Source organism: Buceros rhinoceros, unplaced genomic scaffold (assembly GCF_000710305.1).
Source record: "Buceros rhinoceros silvestris isolate BGI_N320 unplaced genomic scaffold, ASM71030v1 scaffold6359, whole genome shotgun sequence".
Classification (NCBI taxonomy): Eukaryota; Metazoa; Chordata; class Aves; order Bucerotiformes; family Bucerotidae; genus Buceros; species Buceros rhinoceros.
Window position 1 is genome coordinate 34,360 of NW_010432018.1, and position 21,040 is coordinate 55,399.

At 41.7% G+C, this 21,040-nt stretch overlaps 1 protein-coding gene across 1 annotated transcript in view; it reads left to right on the top strand.

The window, feature by feature from the left end:
* Positions 1–21,040, top strand: part of SYNJ2 (synaptojanin 2) — a 59,542-nt gene that overhangs the window by 25,913 nt on the left and 12,589 nt on the right. The window contains exons 6-17 of the mRNA XM_010143607.1: positions 1,641–1,737; positions 5,881–6,053; positions 6,467–6,548; positions 6,767–6,916; positions 7,014–7,179; positions 8,410–8,601; positions 10,712–10,796; positions 12,034–12,174; positions 14,892–15,084; positions 16,767–16,925; positions 17,137–17,293; positions 19,278–19,395. Of these exons, the coding sequence (XP_010141909.1) occupies positions 1,641–1,737; positions 5,881–6,053; positions 6,467–6,548; positions 6,767–6,916; positions 7,014–7,179; positions 8,410–8,601; positions 10,712–10,796; positions 12,034–12,174; positions 14,892–15,084; positions 16,767–16,925; positions 17,137–17,293; positions 19,278–19,395 (1,713 nt within the window). The remainder of the gene's footprint in view (positions 1–1,640; positions 1,738–5,880; positions 6,054–6,466; positions 6,549–6,766; positions 6,917–7,013; positions 7,180–8,409; positions 8,602–10,711; positions 10,797–12,033; positions 12,175–14,891; positions 15,085–16,766; positions 16,926–17,136; positions 17,294–19,277; positions 19,396–21,040) is intronic.

A 21,040-nucleotide genomic window follows, 5' to 3' on the forward strand; every position in this document is an offset into this window, starting at 1 on the left:
TCCTGTCTGCTTCTCCCCGCAGGCGCAGCCTCTCACTGCACCCACAACGTGGGGCACGGGATTAAGCAGTGACCTTGGTCTTTGCAGTAGCAAGTATAAGCAGTAGCCTTTCTGCACACCGGTCCTTGGTAGTAACTGTAAATATCTGTAAACATCAAGCACTGTCACTTCGAGAAGCAGACACTGTCTGCAAAACTATGCCATTAACTTCAGAAAATGCAGTCACTTAGAAGAGACTGAGCTCAGTGAAATCACTGAACAGAATTAGTTCTGTTCTAACTCAGACCAGGATAATATGTTGAGGAGGCACTGTGAGAAGTGAGTGGTAATCTTGTTAGTGGACTTTTTTGTCTTCTCTCCCTGAGCAATCCTTAGGGAGCTCTGCCTACAGTACCCAAGCAGGTGACCTGAGCTTCAGCAGTTCCGTTCTAAGGAATCAAGGTGGAGAAATAGGACCTTGATCGTGGGATGAGAGGGGTGCAAATGTATGGGAAGAGCTGACCTACAGAGAACTGGCTGCAGAATCAGGAACATAAATAGCACCAGGAAATATTTTTACGTTTCTTGAAGTCCATGTTGATAACTCGTTCTTTCTTTTCTCCTCTTCCTTCCTGGTTTTCTGTGTGGCTTATTTCTGGTTATAGGATTTATAGATGCATGCTTTTAAACGTGTACTTGCTGTTCTGACACTTTGCCATGGCATGTCCCTTTGCAGCATGCTTTTCATTTACGTGTTTATTTTAATTTTGTTCTCTATTTCTATCCAGCTTCTTCTTAAGTAGTCTACAGTGTTAGTACATGATAGAGGATATCTTTAAGATCTAATTGTTTCTTGATGAGCCAGCACAGCTCCTGTAGCACATGCATGCCAAGTTGAAAAAAATTTATTGAGGGGAGAGTGGATGCCTCTGCATGTGGCTAAAAGCTCTTGACTTGAGAGTCCCTAAATGTCAGGCTTTGAGAGGTTGGGGATATATGCCAAAACCCCTCCCACTTTATACTTGTCCTATTTTGTGTTTTTCCTGAAGAATCTGGGCCAGGTCACTTAGCTAAAAGGACTTTTGTTCTGATCCAGTGCAGCAGTTCTTATGATTAATAACCTTCCCCTTAATTAAATTAAGTTGTGAGTGAGTGTCTCAATGTTGCAGTAGCTCAGAGATGTTTGAACCCTGTTGCCTATGACATGTGTTTGTGCTTCTCTGGCCTTGGCACTGGAGCCCTAGGCCCCCATTGCTGCTTCTGACACTGTAGGCTCAGCCCTGCAAGATGCTGGACGATTCCTGTTGAAGTGTAATATGTTTTCCTCTCTTGTTGTCCTTCCTTTGTAGTTCTCAGGCTGACAGCCAAGAGGTGGGAGTGTACAAAGGGCAACATCAAAGCTAACAGTGACAGAAAAGATCTGATTCCTAAGATGCTTCTTTCTTTAAGTTCAGTACAAGATTCTCTGTCGTTAATTGTATGCTATCACCCTTTGTGCTTTAATATTGATTGCAGGGAAACTGAGGAGGGTGTCTGTAGTTGCTGTGGCTGAAAGTTTCTGCTGGATGGAACAACCAGTGATTTCTACTTCTGTATTTTGGAAAAGGTAGTAGGCAACCTGACATGGTTTTGTTTAGCACCTATTATGGTTACTTTTGTAGACATATGATGCTTCTGAAAGAGCAGTATGGAAAACAAGTGATCGTTAACCTGTTGGGAAGCAGAGGAGGGGAGGAGGTGCTCAACAGAGCTTTTAAGGTAAAGGCAATTTTTTTTTCTTTTTTTTAAATGCTGATTTCTTCTGAGTCTCCACGTTCTTCTGTTTCTCTACTTGCTCAGTAGGTGATGAATAGTATATCTAAATAAATGTTGTTATGTCTTTACTAGGTGTTACATACCAAGAGAATGAGGCTTCCTAGTCTCATGGCTTAATTTCCAACACTGCCTTCCCACTTATTTCTTCACACATTTACGCGCCAGACTTAAAATGCCCTAGTTTTCCTAAGATAGTTCACATTTGCAAAAATGAATCATGGTCAGCGTTGTCATTGTACGTAGTCAACTTGCAGTCACGTGCCTCATGGGATTGTCAGAAGTGCTTGGGGCCCAGGCCCTGACCCTGGCTCACGGGGCATAGGCAAGTTGTCTTGCTCTGGTTGTAGTGGGAAATTGCTGTATTGCACTGAGTGGGATGGGAATTGGCACCAGATGACAGTCTGATGTATGGGAAGAGATTTTCCTGGCCTCTAACTGTCCGTAGGTACAACTGATAACCTGAAAGCGTCTGTGCTTTTGGGATGTCATGCATTGCAGAATTAAAGCAGTGCTGAGGTCTAGTGCAGTGTTCTCATGGCCAGATTTTTGGCACTGAGTGGGATTTGCAGCAGTGAATCTGCTTGAATCTGACTGGAAGCTGATGAAAGTCTGCCTCCTAAGTAACTGTTGCTTTAGAAATCTGACATAGGAACTCCGGAGTGTGTGTTCCTGAGAGTAATAATACAAGAATGGTTTAAGTTCACACCTGTAGTAAGCGTTTTGTATTTATTAGGGGTAAAGAATGATGCAACAGTTCTGGGTTCAAATATTACCTGTGTGAATCTAAGCCAAATGATAGCTGTAGCTAATAGTTCCTGATCTGTTGGAATAACATACTCAAGACAAGGAGTGTGAGGTTTTTGACAGTTTTTCTGTGTGACCTTTTCCTCCTTTTCCAAAGAGCTGGGGAGGACTATCGGCTTTCCCTGTGGAAAGGGACAAGACAGTAGTCTCCCCCTGTATAGAATATGGCCAGAGAGAGTGATTATAACTAAAGCTTGCCAAGACAATGGGGAAGGTACAAAAACAGGGTCTGGTAATTGCTTCTGTTTTCAGCTTCCTACTGAATTTCTGCATGACACAGATAAGCCTCTGTAATCTCTTGATTTCTCTACCTTTAAAATAATTTTTATAGTTTATTTTGCAAAAACATTGAAATTTAGGGGTAAGAGATGATCGCTTGCAAAATACTCAAATAAGTTATGAGGATACAAATCTGACTTGTTAATTTAATACTGGTATTTTATCAAATAGTCGCATTCTTCAAGACAATGTCTGGCCAGTATCATACAAACTGAGATTAATTCAGAAACAGGGCATCTCTAGAATAAATACATTGCCTTCATTCCTTTATTTTAAATAAAAATCTGTTTTAATTGTTGAACTTTATTGCAGTTTAAAAAAAAACCAAATTATGGAAGCACTCTGTGAACTGGAAGAATTTAGACTGACAGCACTGGAAACAGAAGTTTTGTACCCATTTGAAACAGCCACCTCTTGGTCTTTTCTTTGCCTTTGTGGTTTAATAATGGATGTTTGGAAAGAATATGTAGTTAATTTTTACTTTGATTTTAAAAGGCTTGAATTAAAAATAAATTCATAGGGGAATTATTAGGAATTAAAACTTTTCTCCTTTTCTGTTATTAGTTTATTTCTTTGTTTCTCCATCTTTCTTTGCTTGTATTCCTTCCTCTTTTCTGAACTCTTGCGACTCTCTCGAAAGTCTTATCAGAGTTAGTTCAAAATATTCTTGCAATTGCTGCTACTGTGTCACCGCTACCACTCATTTATGTAACAAGAACAAATGAAAAATTGTAAATTACCAATTTACCATCAGCTATTACCAGACCAAAAATCAATACTGTTACCAGTAATGCTGTGCCTCTTGTAGGCATCCCCTATAACAGATGCAATTATATTTACAGTAAAAGCAATGCTGCGGTGTAGAGTTACAATGATTTATGCCTGTCAGTGGGTAAATACCATCCTCAAGTGCATTACTAGTGCCAGCAGCTGTAAAGGTAAGTTGAGGTGTCAGTGGGCAGAGAAGCAGGTATCAAGTGTTCTGGCTTTTGTAACAGCATAATGAAATTTTGCATGTCTTTGTCCAAACACCATGCAATGCCTTTAAATTTGTTTATATGGGGAAGGCTTAATGGCTCACTTGATACAATTATACCGGGGTAACTGCTGCGTGTACACTTTCAATGTAATGTCAGAATGGTTTTGTTCAGTTTGTGTCACAGTGTAAGTGGAGAAAGGCATCTGTCTCTTGGGATGAGAATGTGCAGGAAGGAAGGGAACAGACAGGGGCTTGCATAGCTAGGGGTAGTATAACGGTTCTCTTTGGCTTTGTTGTGGAGAGCAAGATGTATTATTGTTGTATCTGTTGCAGATATCTTAATGAAATTTGGTGATTATAGAAATGCATATGAGGTCATGGAAACTGGAGATGAAATAAGGAGGCTGTTTATGCTGCCTCTTTCACTTTTGTGGTTTACTGCAAACTTTTTATAGTATATTTCCTACAACATCATTTCTTCCCTACTTCCTCCCCAAGCAATCTCCACCTAAATTTAGGGCCGTGTTTTCCCATGTCTCGGCACTCCAGGAACAGTTAAAAAGTAGCCCCATGCACTGTTATGCTCTTCTGCCTTAAGCCGCTATGGACTCTCTTCCCATCAAGGTCCTGGACTGAGCCTGCCCAGAGCATCACTGTTGCCGTAAGCTCTTACGCACAGAGGTAGCAGCCCACTGCTGCAGGGCTGCCACTGGCAGCAATTTTGGTGTATAAATTGTCGGGACAGATCGACTGCCACTGGCAGCAATTCTGGTGTATACTTTGTAGGTACAGATTGAGTTCCCTTGCAAGAAAACTGGGGTCTAACAATCTAGTTCACTTTTGGAAAGAAAACAAATAGGAAACTTGATTTGCCTTTTTCATATCTGGCCTTTAAAAATTTCCTGTGAACTTCTCAATATTAAAAATGCAATAAACAGTCATAGTACTCATAAAAGAGTCTAGTTTGAGGTCTGTAGCTAGCGGTGTTCCCCAGGGGTCAGTACTGGGTCCAGTCTTGTTCAACATGTTCATCAATGTCCTGGCTGAAAGGACAGAGTGTACCCTCAGCCAGTTTCCTGATGGTACAGAACTGGGAGGAGTGGCTGACACACCAGAAGGCTGTGCTGCCATTCAGCAAGGCCTAGACAGGCTGCTGAGTTGGGTGGAGAGGAACCTAATGAAGTTCAGCAAGGGCAAGTGTAGGGTCCTGCACATGAGGACGAATAACCCCATGCACCAGAATGGGTTCGGGGTTGACCTGCTGGAAAGCAGCTTTGCAGAGAAGGACCTGGGAGCCCTGGTAGACACCAGGTTATCCATGAGGCAGCAATGTATGCTTGTGGCCAAGACAACCAATGGTATCCTGGGGTGCATGAAGAAGAGTGTGACCAGCAGGTTGAGGGAGGTTCTCCTCCCCCTCTACTCTGCCCTAGTGAGGCCACATCTGGAGTGCTGTGTTCAGTTCTGGCCTCTGCAATTCGAGAGACTGGGAACTACTGGAGACAGTCCAGCAGAGGGCTATAAAGATGCTTAGGGGACTGGAACATCTCTCTTTACGAGGAAAGGCTGAGGGACTTGGGTCTGCTTAGCCTGGAGGAGATAAGGCTGAGAGAGGATCTTACCAGTGCCTATAAGAATCTACAGGGCGGGTGTGAAGAGGATGGGGCCAGACTCTTTCCAGTAGTGTCCAATGATAGGACAAGGCGTGCAAACTGGAACACCGGAAGTTCCTCCTAAACCAAAGGAAAAACTTTTGCTTTGAGGGTGGCAGAGCACTGGAATAGGCTGCGCAGAGAGATTGTGGAGTGAGTTTCCTTCTCTGGGGACTTTCAAAACTTGCCCAGATGTGGATCCTGTGCAACCTGATCTAGGAGAACCTGCTTTAGGAGTGGGGCTGGAGTAGATGATTTCCAAGGGTCCCTTCCAAGCCCTGCCATTCTGTGATTCTGTAAAAGCACGCTGGTATCAATACTTACATTGTGGCTTGAGCAGGGTTTGCTTTCCTTCATTCTCAATCTAAACAGAAACTGCTATGGGCCTCTTCCCATGCGGCAGATACTCCCATGATAAACTTTGACTACCACCAATTTGCCAAAGGTGGGAAGACTGAGAAACTGGAAAATTTGCTGAGGCCTCAGCTGAAGTTGCACTGGGAAGACTTTGGAATCTTCACCAAGGGCGAGAATGTAAGTCCACGGTGAGTGTCCCTGCCCCTTTGTCCCAGCACTGCCAGGCACCACCTGTTCTGGGAAGACCTCCTCAAGTTTCTTGTTGTGTTTGGACCATGAGCATAAATGACCACTGAATTACAATTTTGAGACAAAGCACAGTCTTGGAACTAAATAGATTATTTGGTTTAACTGTATCTTCGTTGTCTGGGAATCTGCAAAATGACCAGTACATGGATTTGCTAATAGAGCATTGCAGACGTAGTCAAGTAATTAGCCCCGTCAGTGGAACACATCATGCACAGTGTGCTTGAACCATCAAAATGTGGGTGGGTATATTCGGGCTGAACTTAGGATGAACTTGTTCAATCAACTTATGATTATTTGTTTTTTAAAATACACTTTTTTTTCCCCTCCCTTCTCTTGTGTTTGGTTACCAAAGTCTGCAGACAGGTACTTTTCGAATAAATTGTTTGGACTGCCTGGATCGTACTAACACTGTACAGTCCTTCATTGCACTGGAGGTGAGTTTGTCAGAGGACCTTTCATGGATGCCTGTACTGCATACCTTGTCTGCTCCGTGGGAAAGACAAGAAAGAGGGCATAAGCCTCAGCCTTACGAGTCTATCTTGCCAGCTCACTGATACAGAATGGCGCTGGCTGGAATACTTAAACTGAGGATAAAAAGCAAAAACACATTTAAGAATAATGTTGGTTTTTCCTCCTTTTGCACCTAATCCAGATCCTGCTTGCTCAGCTAGAGAGCCTTGGGTTGAACTCTAAATCTATAATTGAGCGCTTTGTGGAATCCTACAAAGTGATGTGGACTCTCAACGGTCATAATCTGAGCAGAGTATTTACTAGCAGTCGAGCCCTTGAGGGCAAGCACAAGGTAAAGAAAAATGACAAAACTGTTCATTCACAAGTAAAAAAAGATGTCTGGTTTACTCTTCAGTGTCACATGCACTGGTGATTCCTGTCTTATGTAGGTTGGAAAACTCAAGGATGGTGCCCGCTCTGTGTCTCGCACCATTCAGTCAAATTTCTGTGATGCACTAAAGCAGGAAGCCATTGAGTTGTTGCTCATGGGTGACTTCTTCAGTGAGGAATATGCAGACAAAGGCAAAATGCTCATGGACCACACTGCACTGCTGGGTAAGACCAGTGCAAATCCTTCTTTTGTGTCTGTTTTTAGCTGTCAGATACAAGCAATTTCACCCTTGGGGGAAAAATAATAAATAAGCTACTTTTGCACAAATCTGTTGTTTAAAACACTGCTTTCAAGTGACCATAGCACAATTGTGTGTTTTAATTCCACTGTGCTTATTTCTCTTATTTTGTGTTGGACTTCTGAGTGTGTTTGTCTGCTTTTTGATGATGATCTCTTCTGACAGTTTAGAGGAGTTGGACCAGAGGGAAAGATTTTAGGGCTGTGTTCCCAGTCTGGCCCTGTCTGAGTTTATCTTAAGAAAGTCTCTTGAGCTCAGACTCTTTATCTCCTTATTTTTGGCCTGCAGTTTGCAGAGGCTTTTAGCAGGATCTTTAAAGGCACATTTATGTTAGTACATTGGTTCATTTCCTGCTTTACTCCAGGACCCTGGCAGTTCACAACGTATACGCATTTGTTTGCACCCATCTAGAGTAAACCACCGTAGCTCTCTCTGAGAAGATACTTGTGTACAAAATACAGGATAAAAGCAGTATCAGGGAGTTGGTTTGTCCAGAGAACCATTGTATTTTAATAGGATGGAATTGAGCCATTCAGCACCACTTCAATCCTGGAGCTGTTCCCTTGTGTGGACCACAAGGAGAACATAGATACTTTCTCTTTGCCTGACTGTAGGTGTGAATCAGGCAGTTAAAGATTAAGGTTACTTCAGTTGCTCACACAAAAAACCCAACGCTGCTAATTTTTTATACTCACCAGAAGTAAGTGAATATAGCAGTTCTGACCAGGCTAGAGAGCCATGACAGTGCTGTTTTTGGGCTGATATGAGAATCTGTGCTGCTCTCCACACTAACTTCTTAGGGCTTCAGTTTGAGACGTAACTTGTGACATGCTTCATCATTGTAGGCTAAACTGAAAAGATGAAGGGAGAAATAAGGATTTGTTTGCTTATTACCTGAACTGTAGCAAAATGTATGCTGAAAGTGAGTGACCAGTCCTTCACAAACTTTCAAAGGGTGCCTGGGTTCTGGAGGAGAAATTGCTGACGTCAAACTCTGTTATCTTGTAGTTACTGCCATTGCCATTGGAGTAATTCCTTAGCTTTTGTGTTGCTGCTGCTAGGGCAATGTCATTATTTCACAGTGACTGTGCTGCTGCTGTCTGTATGCTTTCTGTCCTTCTACAGCTCATTCTTCTTTTCTCGATCCCCTCTTCAGTGACTCCAAGTATTTTGAAGGCCATGTCAGAGCGTCAGTTTGAATTCACAAGCTTCAAGCGTGTTCGTGTTGCCACGGGGACCTGGAATGTGAATGGGGGGAAGCAGTTTCGAAGCAACATCCTTGGTACCAGTGAGTTGACAGACTGGCTGCTGGATTCTCCCAAGCTCTCTGGAGTTTCTGAATTTCAGGGTAAGACTTCACAGTCAAAGAGTGTAAGGAATATTTGCTGGCATCTCTAGAGACAGTGAATTGGGACACAAGATTTGAACAGCTTTCCCTTCAAAAGCTGTGCTTCTTGGAGGATATTTTCTGTCAGTTCTTACAGGTGTATTCAGCTCCATGCAGACTTGTGCTGCCTCCCTGCAGCAGTGGAATGGTGTGTGAACGGCTCCTGACTGTCAGAGCAACTCCTGAATCTATACCATGTGACTGTTTTGAACCTTCAGCAAGTCAGAAGTCAGAGGTCTCTTTCATGCCATCCTGCAGTCTATCTGCCTATTCTGCATCTCGTTTTTTCTTCTTCAGTATCTCTGTTCTTTGTTCTTTATTGTGAGCGGGAGCTATGTGCTTAGGTGCCTTCAGAATGTCTCTTTGGTCTTTATTTGGAGCTAAACATACCTGTACAGTCTGCACATTGAAGTTGTCTGGAAATATTACTATCAAAGCCTTCAGACAAAAAGATTTATTTTGTTGAAGGCAGTTTCTTTTTTTTTTTTTTTGTAGCAGTATAGAAAACTCTTGTGTTTGCAGCTTGCTTAAATTGGATGCTGAATTTTTTATTTACAAAACAAGGTCAGGTATCACAATTGATTTACAGATTTTATTAAGGAAAATGAAAAGTGAATGTTCTGTCGTTTAAAATTTGAGTGGTCACGAAACTATGGCAAAACCTGTGCTTTCGTTGTTACAGCGTAACGTATAGCTTCTTGCAGGCATCCTACAGATAATCCTGCGCCTAACCTTGAGGGTCAGCAATTCATTCCTCATCTTGTTTGAACCCTTAGTGCTTGAGTGCCTGGCTATGTGATTAGGTGCAGACCACGGTACTCTGAGCGGCTTGGGCTGGTGATTGGTCCATCCTATTTCAGAAACAGTTCAGATGTATTAGTTAGCACACGACTGTCCCTGTGATATTAAAATTTGCTGAGAGCCTGTTACGTGCTAGCCTTGCCACGCCTTCCCCTGAGAGAACTAGAGAAGCAGGACTACATGGTACAGACAACCATAATGAGATAGGTCTGAGCAGCTTCTGGAAGAGAGCTGAGACACATGAATGGGCAGACCTAGAGTATGACCATGGAAATGTCTCTGTTTGTGGTAATGTCAGTGCAGTGTCTACGCAAATAGGTAAGTGTTCAAAGACAAATGTCCAAAATTGTTGATGGGATACACACGTGACAATGCCTGTCATGCTGAGCCAGTAAAGGAGGCTAGTGTTGTGCTAGTTTCACCCTTGTGTCTGTGGAGACGAGGGTGCTACATACTTTACTTTCTTACTGTTCTTATTTTATGAAGCAGGTCTGTTTTAGGTTACTATGGTTGTCTACCATTTAGGTTGAATTAAGTTAAAGTCACCTTGGCCATGTGACAAGTTTAAAAAAACCCAAATGTCTTTAGACAATAGATGGGTCAACATGTATGCTTCACACTATTATACGAGAGCATTTGGTCTTTGCTGTTTTAGGAGGGTCATATCCACTAGCCTGGGCCAGGGAAGGGAGAGTCACTGTAATCTAGAGTAACCTAACCTAACCTTGAGTGCAGATGATCTAAGAAGGACTTGAAAGAAGGAAGATCAGAAGAAACTTTGAAGGCTTCCTAAATTAGACAAATTTACTAAAGGTGTTGAGATGGAAGTGACATACTGGTGTGTGAACAGTAACTTCGGTTACATAGGAATCAGTGTCAGAAAGGAAGATCATTTTGGGTAGAATGACAGTCGAGTAGAAAGCTGGTGGGTAGTGAGATGTTGTGGCTTCAGTGAGGAGTGGAGTGAGGGAGAGAGAACATTGAATATTTTTTCTTCTTAAGATTACTACAATATAACGCTGTGTTCTGAACTGCTTCCTGCAAGAGACATGGAGACCAACTGGTGAGAGGAAGGCAGGAAAAAATTTCAGAGGAACCGCAGGGGTTGTTTTGTGAGATTAGATTAAAGGAGCTATGAATATGTATAGCTTGGCAGGGGACACACAGGATAGAACTACAGGAATGATCTCTGACAGAAATTAGAAAAACAAGTCATTAGAAAAAACAACAAAATAGTAACTCTTGTATGACTTTCACATCTTGCCAACAGATGATGAGAACTGCCCTCCTGACATATTTGCAGTGGGATTTGAAGAGATGGTTGAATTAAATGCAGGGAATATTGTGAATGCCAGGTAAGTAAAAAAAAACAAAACCCAAAACACAACAAAAACCAAAACCAAGATAACAAAAAACCCCACCCTAACCAAACCGCAGCTCAAAACAAACAAACAAAAAAACCCCCACAACCTAACTCACAGAGAGCACCCTCTCCCCCAAGGAACCAGCCAGACAGAAACCTCCAGAGCTGTTCTTTTTTGTGGTCAGGTGTATAGAATACTTCCTTCGAAGTCTGTTGCTTGTAATCATACCTGGAAATGTATCTGCCGTTAACAAATGGCACTGGGATGGTGCTGCAAGTTTTTCTCTTAAGTCTTTATGTTGGCAGAGAAGGATTGTGGTGGTTGACATTGATTTAATGCTTGTCCTTAAACCCCTGTCTGATGTTGAAAAAAGTGCTCGGTGATTACAAATGTAATTCCCATTCATGTGGGAATTGTAAAATGAACAAAACATCTCTGTAGCTAATTGTAATTTGTTAAAATTATGGATAGAGAAGGAGTTAAAGGCAAAGCCTGAGCTTGGCATGTCAGTGTGTACAGTAGGCTGTGTGAGTACTGCTCCTTTTGAATCTGAATCTGGGTGGAACCCTGAAGATAATGTTTCCAATGCTGATTCATCAGGCTGACTAGTTGTCTGTTTTGGGAATGACAAATTACAGCAGTGCTTATATGGCTGCTGGGCTGGTGGTGTATCTGTGTGTATCAGTTGTCTTTGGAGATAAGAAAAGGCTACGTCAGCAGAAGAGAAGGTGTATGCACCCACCTGCAAACCTTCAACTAAGAACGACCAACAGTTGTGGGTAGGCAGTCATCTCCTCCCTCAGTCAGAGAAGATGCAGAGAAGATCTCTTCTTCATGATGAGCACAAGAAATCTACAAGTCATGAGATTGACACAGTTTTTTGTTTTTATGGTTATGATTGCTACAGTCAGCTTCCAGTTATCCCTAGTGGATGGGAGTATCAAATATCATGTGAGTGGGGATCTTTCTAAGCATAGTAGACAAAATCCTTCTCAGGTCCAGAAGTGGAATAACTGCATGTGTGCACTGTACCTGGGCCCACTGACCCTGCGAACTCTGGACTGGCTCATAAAGAAGTGTTATCTGTCTCTGCTAAGCATGCTGCAGCACTTCCAGTTCTACAGCCTAATGGGATATCTGTAAACCTAAGGCACAGTTAAAATGCTCATTTTATTGACTGTTACGTGGTTTGTTTTGATTCCATTAAATGATTTTATGTTTGTTCCAGTACAACGAATAGAAAAATGTGGGGAGAGCAGCTTCAAAAAGCTATTTCCAGGACTCATCGCTACATTCAGCTGACATCAGCACAGCTTGTGGGTGTTTGTCTTTTCATCTTTGTACGACCGTATCATGTCCCCTTTATCAGGTAAAAAAACCAAAACCAAACAAAAAAACCCCCAACCTGTGTCTTCAGTAACATCTGCTGTTGGAGTGGCCAGAGAGAGTGGGAGTGATTTTTCAGCCTGGTGGGAATGATGCAAATCTGGATTCTGGTCTCTGCTCAGTGTGGGAGAGAGACTTGTTTCCAGGCAGCAGGAGTCTGGAGTCCATTCTCCTGGGAGCACAAAGGCCCGACAGCCCAAAAACCTTCTTCAAGTTCAGCTGAGAAGCCAGGCATGCTCCAGGTGGGCAGTCAGGGTGTAGTGACTTGTTTGGGTGCTGTCTTTCTGGAAGAGTAATGACCTGAGCAAGTAAGTCCAAGAGCATTTGGAGCACCAAGTGAAGGCAAGTGCTTGCCTCTGCCCGAAGAGCAGATTTTACTTTCTAACCCTTTCCTTAGTGTTTCCATACGGAAACAGCTGGTTCCAGGCCTGAAAAGAATGGTGGAAAAGCTGTAAAGGGAGGTGGGGGAAAGAGAGCTAATTCTGCCCCCTGACATTTTATTGAATTGAGAGCTCTAAGGGTCCCTTAAGTGTTTGTCTCTCCCAAATGTCATGAGAACAAGAACTATGTGCCTAGTCAGGGAGGTGCAGAGCTGTCTAGCACCAGTGTTCCTGGAGAATCATCAAACTCCACTTGCCCTAACCCACAGGGATATCTGTCTTAAATTGCCTTTGCCGTGGCAAGAATTATGCAGGCTAAGTGTAAATGGCAGGATTAATAATTAGCCAAAATGACTTTGGACATCCATCTGACCTTAAAGCCTAGAGTGATCCAAACAGTGCCGTCTCTCCATGTTAGAGACACTGACTTGGTACTGCGTTTTGTGATTAAGATATCAAAAGCTGCCTCTTTCTTCTCTCTCATTGTAGATCTACTGAGAAGATCAGTGCAGGGCTTGTGCAATATCAAGTGCTGTAGGCTAGCCAGAATAATGCAATCCAGGTGACCCTGTTGGTCTTGCATTGCTGCCTTCCCAGTGATCTTCCTTCAACATAATTTTTTAAAATTATGTATTTTTGCTGGCGCAAAGCAGTCCAGAGGAGACATGTTTCTGTCCGTTTTTGACTTTTCATCTGGCTTGGAAGAAATTTGGGTAATCCAGCAGGAAGTGCATGGTTTAAATGGAAATCAGAAACAGAACAGTACAGTGGCTCTGTTGCAGCTGTCAGACTGCTAGGAATTGGATGTAGCCCTTTGAAACTCAAGAGAAAAAGAGAAGGGTTTGATTTTAGTGGCCAGGTTTCATTATTTAATGCTATTGGCCTGCTGTGTGTTATGTGAGCATAACCAAACCCAATCTGTATGCTTGTGTAGTTTTCCCCATGTGTAGAAAAGGGAAACAAAAATTATCAGAAGTGCAAAAAAAGGCTTCTGTGTTCAGAGATTAAAGAGATTAAGACAGAAGTTAAAAGAATAGAGGAAAAAAAAGAGAGAATAGCTGAAGCTTATACAGCAGTGAAAGATTGATGAAATACAAGCAGTTGCATGTACAACTGTGGGTTATCTCAACATAACCTTTGCTGTGAGTGCAAATGAGATAAATATCAGTCAGCAGTTGGGTAGGCAAGCAGCAGGTGGGGAGAACTCCTTAGAGCAAAAAGGCTGAAGATGTGCTTCTTTGAGAGTGCTTAAACCCATCTTTTCATAGAAAACATTGATGATCCTTGTTTGACTCCCTGAGGGTGTCGTCTGGTGGTTTTCTGCAGTCAGTAAAAGAGAGGAAAATAAAGAGGAAGAAGGAAGGTAGAAAAGATGGGGTGGGGAGTGGCGGGGGGGAAAGAGCCTGTAGCATCTTACATCGTTAGATAATGAATGAATGAGAATAACTCAGATAAGACTTAGTGTTTTTCTGCTTACACCTTGCATAAAGCCGGTAATGTTCTAGTCCAGATCTACTTGACTTCTATCTGGAAAGTAAATTTTTTTCACTGGAAAGGTGCTGGTGTTGGTTACAATGATCTCATCATTTACTTATCTGATCAGACAGGCGTGCTTTGTTCTTGGAGCAGACTGGCTATCTGGAAGAAATTATCCTTTCAGCAAGTGGTCTGCTTTGCCATGTCATCTTTCTGTAATAAAGTGTTTGCTAATCATGACATTGACATACTATGTAATTAACAACATGGAGGCCCTAAGCAATTTTTCATCAGTACAGACCTCATTTTAGGAGTTAGGTATAAATAGTTGTATCCAGTAATCGCTGATTTTATTGCATCTTGATTTAACAAATTATGGGTTATGATCTGTTGCTCTTTAGTTGACTGAAAAATCCGGCATCAACTGCAGAGTTGGGTTTCAACACACAGCAACACTAATTAAATTGTAAACTGTCTGAAAAGCAGATTCCCATATGTTCAAAAATAAAAGGAAACATACTAGTAAAATTAGTTATTGTCACCATTTTAAATATTCAGAAAAAATGTTCCTTCCAAAAAATACGGCAATACAATAAGAGGAGGAAAATACTTTCAAATAGTTTTATTTCTATACTATTGTATTATACTTAATTTGAAAAGTGCGTGAATATAATCAAGAAACTAAAAGATGGTGCCTGAAAGCAGCAAGCTTTCTGGAGGGCAGAAGAAATGGCATTGTAAACTGGCTTTTCCTTTATGTTGTGGTCAAAGTTAATTGAATGTTTGTGCCTGTAGCCCTTTACTCTCTTGTCTGTCTTTTTTTTTTTTTTTTTTTTAAATACAGGGATGTAGCAATAGACACGGTGAAGACAGGAATGGGAGGAAAAGCTGGAAATAAAGGGGCAGTGAGCATTCGTTTTCAGTTTTATAGCACCAGTTTCTGCTTTATATGCAGTCACTTAACTGCTGGGCAGACTCAGGTGAAAGAGAGAAATGAAGATTATAAAGAAATCACACAGAAACTCAGCTTCCCAATGGTAAGTATGGGTGTACGTATGCTAAAAACATTGCAGATAAAGGCTGTATCTTTACATTATGAAAGCTGGTCTTAGGCTGTCTTTAATGACAAGTCATCAAAGTCATCTTAGTGCTATGGAGAATGGGCATAAAAGAAAATGTTAAAGAAAACATTAAAAAAAAAAGCATGTTTCACAGGAGACCAGATGCCACTCAGTATAGCACTTGCTTTCCAAAAGTTCTGCGCCTTCTCAAAAAATATAGTTGCTGCTGCAGTGCTTGAAAAGTCCTCACCTTTGAAAGTTTTCAATGGTACAGCTTAACTGACAGATCTGTAAGGCCTCATGAATAAGATCGAGGTGAGTGGTGTAATGATACTGATAGCTCCTGCTGGCATTAGTTAGTTCCTAGAAGACCATCCTTGCCACTTGCTATGTGAGTGTTTTAGCTGCTCCTGCTTGGGTATGATATGTCAGTTGTTGGTCACTGTTACGGTACTTTCCGTTCCCTTCATTTTGTCCTCATGAACGTGTCACTGTCAGGGAACTGCTGGCTTTTCTCAGTGTGGTAAGTAGGCACTATTGGTCTGTATGAATAACTTTTCCCTTAAATGGTGTCAAGTCAATCACCCTAAGTGTTCTATTTCACGCTGGTCTCCTCAGGCTAGCAGGTCACCCATGGGGATCGGTAGCAGTGCTTCTTTGCTTCCCTTAACATTGGTTGCTTTAATTTCCACAATGCTTTCTTCCTCAGACCTCTCTGGAGAAGTCTTAAACCAGGGAGGGAACAGACCAGTTTGTGCATTCTGGTTAGTCAGCAAAAGATGGCATTCAGGTCATAAGCATAAAATTTTAACTCCCTATTGTTCGCAAGGTTTAGAGGCTTGGCACATACAGCATATCAATCAGTTATTTTATGTAAGAACTAATACTGACAATCCAAACGTCCTGTAGAGAATATCTGTTCTGAATGGCCATAAAGTTGTGCTTGTGGTAGTTTTTCTTTCTAATACCTCATTAACTATTTTATGTCCTTTACATCAACGATAGCTAAATGTGCCTTGTGTGTGTAACACGTATAAAGAGTGCCCTCTAGTGCTGTGACAGCCACAGTTCTGCAACGTTACGAATCTCTGGGTTTTTGAGGTTTATAGCTTAACTGGGAAGAAAAAAAGACTGGTTAGAGGATAGGATGCTAAACTTAGAATAGGGATGAGTTTTCATTGATGTTTTATTACAATACATTTACAAAACTATGACATGCACATAAGATCAAATTTGGAGCTTGTTCTTACTCAGGACCTTTGTTACTGCGTGTGCCTTGGTACCAGAAGCACACTTTGTGTTTTATTTAGAATATGTAAATACATGTGGGTGAAATGTGTTAGGGACACAAACATTTATTTTTTATATTCATGATAACTAAATTGTGAATATAAAGCTGAGGTCCCAGCTGAGACATCCCCTCAGGAAAAAGGGGTCAGAGTCTGACACTCTTGTTTACAAGATTAATCTCAGCAGGGTGCTAAAGGCAGAGAAGGAACCATTCTGCTTTAGCACAAGATGGATTTTAACAAATTGAATGTGGCAAGTAGGTCCAGTACTCAGTAGTTCAGAGAGACTGACTCGTACATTTTAGTGTATTTAAAAGCTGTTTTCTTGAATGTGATTTAACATTAACAGTATTCTACACTCTAAACTAGGGGCAGAGTGTGTTCTCACATGACTATGTCTTCTGGTGTGGTGACTTTAACTATCGCATTGATCTAACATATGAGGAAGTCTTTTATTTTCTCAAACGTCAAGATTGGAAGACGCTTTTGGAATTTGATCAACTACAACAGCAAAAATCCAGCGGAAAAGTAAGGCAGTGTGTCTCATTTTCTTGAATACCTGCATGCTGGCTTGGTCTAACTTCTTGAGAAAGTGAAAAAGTTGCATTTTCAGACCCTTGTTTGTAGTACACGAATGTAGTCATTTGTTTAAAAATCAGAATGTTGTCTGTTTGCAAGGAAGTTGCTGTCACAAAGGCATCTACCTCATTTGTAACTTAGATGGTATTTCTTTTCATAGATTTTTAAAGACTTCCATGAAGGGACTATTAATTTTGGACCAACATATAAATACGACGTTGGCTCAGAGGCTTATGATACAAGCGATAAGTGCCGAACCCCAGCTTGGACTGACAGAGTCCTTTGGTGGAGAAAGAAACTGCCTTTTGAAAAAACAGGTGCGTAGGATCTTTCTTCCTTCTTTATCTGAAAGTTGGGTTAGATTTCATCCAGAACCCCCATAAGGAGATTTAATCTGGTGAATGGTGAGGAAGGGAGCTGGTGAGTTCTGGGCTGAGAGCTGTCTTTCGATGTGTCCTGTAGGCTTAGTCAAACTGCAGTGGCTTCACTCAAGAAGATGTTCTTTTGACTTCACTGGAATAATTTGCAGAGATAGAGAGCCCTTTCTTCTTGAGCGTATGACCAAAGCCTTCACGCTATAGATTGAAAAGGTGCTGAGAGAGCTTGCTGAAGAACTGAAAACAATCCAGCTGTAGCAATCTAGAAATTACTCTTGCTTTTCAATGAAATCATTAGTCCCATGTTATCACAGCTAGATTTTTCTAACTGCTGTCCTCAATAGATATATAAGCATTTTGCTGTAGTTTCTTCTGCCCTGGTAATTCTTAAGAATATTTCTGCTCGTTTCTGGAGTTGGAGGAGATTAGTGTTTGTAAAATACTTTGAGATAACAAGCGGCCAGCACAACAGAAGGGCTCTTTCACTTGTTGTTTGAAAGTAACAATAACAAAATAAAAAGTTTCTTTGTGTATCCAGGGACAGTTTTCATAACCATTCTTTCAGTCTGCAGGTACATCTGTCTCCCAGTGTTCAGATAATCTGAACAAATTCATATTAAAAGTGTAATCGCTGGAGAAGTAATTTGGTTTGTGCCTGCAGATGTGATTTTCACATGCCTGGGAACTACTGCTTGGAATCGAAGTCATACCATGAGTCCACCAAGTCTGAAAACTGCAAAGCAAAACTAGGGCAATCAGAGGGTATACGTCAATGTGATGCAGAGTTATTCATTCTTCTTTAAGGAAAGAAGAACAAAGTAAAATGAAGAGCTTAAAACATTGATAGAGATGTAATCTGGAAAAGAAAAACTGCATGAGACCTAGTGACGAAGTTAACCAGCCCTCTCGTGCTGGCTGTTTTCATTTTAGGAGAAAGAAAACCCTTCAGCATTTTCAATGTGTATTCCTTATTTTGCATGGCAGTGGTTGCCCCGGGAGGACTTTAGTTGATGGAGCACACAAAGAACGTAAGACCTATCTAGCTGGTCTGCAAGAGCTGAGGCAGGTCCTTTCTTTAGAGCGTGTAGGCTTTCCACAGCTAGCTCACATGGGTATATAACTGACCTCTTGACTGTTTACCCCCTTCCCAGCCCTGCAACGCTTTTCTAATTAGTTCACTGCCAGAGTTCCTCTCCTTTACTGCTGGTGGCAAGGCTATTCTGCCTCTTGGCTGTAATTTTTTTTGCCTTGCTTCTTTTTGCTGCTGTGGGCTAGAGGACTGTTGGCCTTCTGAGAAGAAAGTGCGAGTGGTTAGGTGAAACACCATATTCAGTATTAAAAAAGAAATAGAGTTATCCGTTAGCCCAAACAGTGACCTAAAAACTTACCTGTTATTGGCAGCAATATAATACCTCACTCTAGCATAATGTCTGGAGCAGTTTCTGTCACCTTAATGCATTGCAAAGGAAGTATTTGGAGGTTGCGTTTGCATGTGTTTGCTTTCTGCCATCTCTTGTGTATTACTTCTCCAATATCTGTATATTATTGAGATTTGCAGTGTATTTTGCAACTACAGCATCTCTTTGTGTGCTCAGTAATGAGACAGGAGGAAAAATACTGGTATGATCCTCTCAACCCAGACGGTACAAATAACTGATTGGGTGACATTCAAGTTAGCCATTTTGCAGTTGTCTTACTGTAGTGATAAGCTGTCTCTGTTGCGCTCCTTGTCCTCTGTATCTTTTTCCCCTAGTCCCTAACTTGTAATTCTTTGAAGATACAAGCTCTTTGAATGGTATATACAAGAACAAAAAACGCCCCCTCCCATTACTAGGGTCTGTGAAATGCATCCTAATAAGATAGCTTTTAACTTGTAGTAAAACTAGCTTTGAATGAGTTTAAAATCATGTTTTGTTCTCCATAGCTGGAGAGATCAATCTTCTAGACAGTGATCTTAGTGCTGAAACTAAAGTCAGGCACACCTGGACCCCTGGAGCCTTGATGTACTATGGGAGAGCAGAGCTGCAAGCATCTGACCACAGGTAAAGTCCTAAGCAAATAATCAGAGAAAATGCTGCTAGGTTAAAATGTGTCATACTGAATGACAGCTTCAGAGGGAGGGACTGAGTCTGATTGTAACAGGAATAATTACACCCTTATCCTGTGTTCAGGATCCGCTGGGTTTTTTTCCCTTCATGGTGGGTTCTTAGCAGGGTGGCACGTATCTGTGGTGGCAAGTGCTGTACTGGTTTCTGCTGCTACTGATCTCAGCAAGGGCTGGATAAGTTGCAGCAACAAGTGTAGAAAACAGCACTTTCTGTTGCTTGGTTTTGGAAAGCGCTGATACCAAACCAAGCTGCTCTGAGGGGCTCCTATTTAGCTTGCTGTGGGAGAGGAGGGGATTGGGACTGTGTGGCCTTAAAAGCTGTAAGTCATGTGCATACGGTCAGGCGGGATCTTTTCAGAGTAGGGAAGTGTTGGGCTTCTGAGCTTCCCTTAGAAATGGACATGGGAGAAGGAGGAGAAAGCAAAGACCGGTGCCTCTGGTTGGTCCATGTCACTAACTTCTCTTTAGGAATATGAATGACCTTTCTTTGTTAAACTGTCACCGCTTCACTTCTCTGAAACAAATTCTGTAATAAATACACTTGAAAGCTCCCGTGCATTCCGAATAATCTTTTTCTCACCTGTTAACTCCCTATGGAAAAGCTACAGTATTGTTCCTCACAGCAGCACTCAGTGACCCACAGTAGCTGGCTCTGTGCTTCTCATGGAGCTCTTGCATGTGAAGACTGTTCTGTATTCTTCCAGCAGTGGAAGAACATGCCTCTTGCAATCAATTTCTCTGTGTCAAGGCTTTGATGTTGCTGTGTTCCACAAAGCGCAGGGGAACCGCTGCTCTCGTTATGTAGGGCCCTGAGGATGCAATCTGCAAAACATGGCTGTTGTACATTCGTTTTCTATTTCATCAAACTTGACTGCAAAAACTGCCTCTTAATTACAGTCAGCAGGTTTGCTTTCCCAAGGTTTGTGCTGGAAAAAGGGCTTAGCTTTATCTTTGTGACATACAGAAATGCATTATGATTCACTCTGCCCATAGGAACAGTTAATGTGTCTGACACGTTTTTTCCCCTTACTACTCCTTGCTAGCTCTGCTGGTTTTGCTTTCATATGTTCTGGTAATGCGTATTCCAGAGCCTGATCTATTGTGAGTAGGAGGCAGCAATTTTGACACCGTTAGAAGAGCAGCCATCCCAGTTACTGCTTTGTGTGTATGTGCAGGTGGAAATCTGAGAACGCGGATTGCATCCGCTGAGATAAGACAAGCATTATGCTTTCAGACAGCTTTCTCAATTTTATTTAGAACTTACACACAGAGAGGTCGTTTGTAAGAAATGGCTTAAGAAGCAAGTCTCTGGTGCTGACTGCTTATGTGATGGATTGATGATGTATGTTGACTACATAACCACATTATACACGTAGAGCACCTTGTCCTTAGTTTTTGGAGAATGACATCTTTATGTGGCCTTGTCGTAACAGAAAATAATATATTGCCTTCCTGTTTTGGGAGACAGCTGTTTGATAATGAGAGAAATCCCCTGGTATTTTTAGACAGTGGGTTTGCCAGAAGTGCTACACACAATTGTTATTTGAATTCCTTTATGATGTATCCTTACTGTTACATTC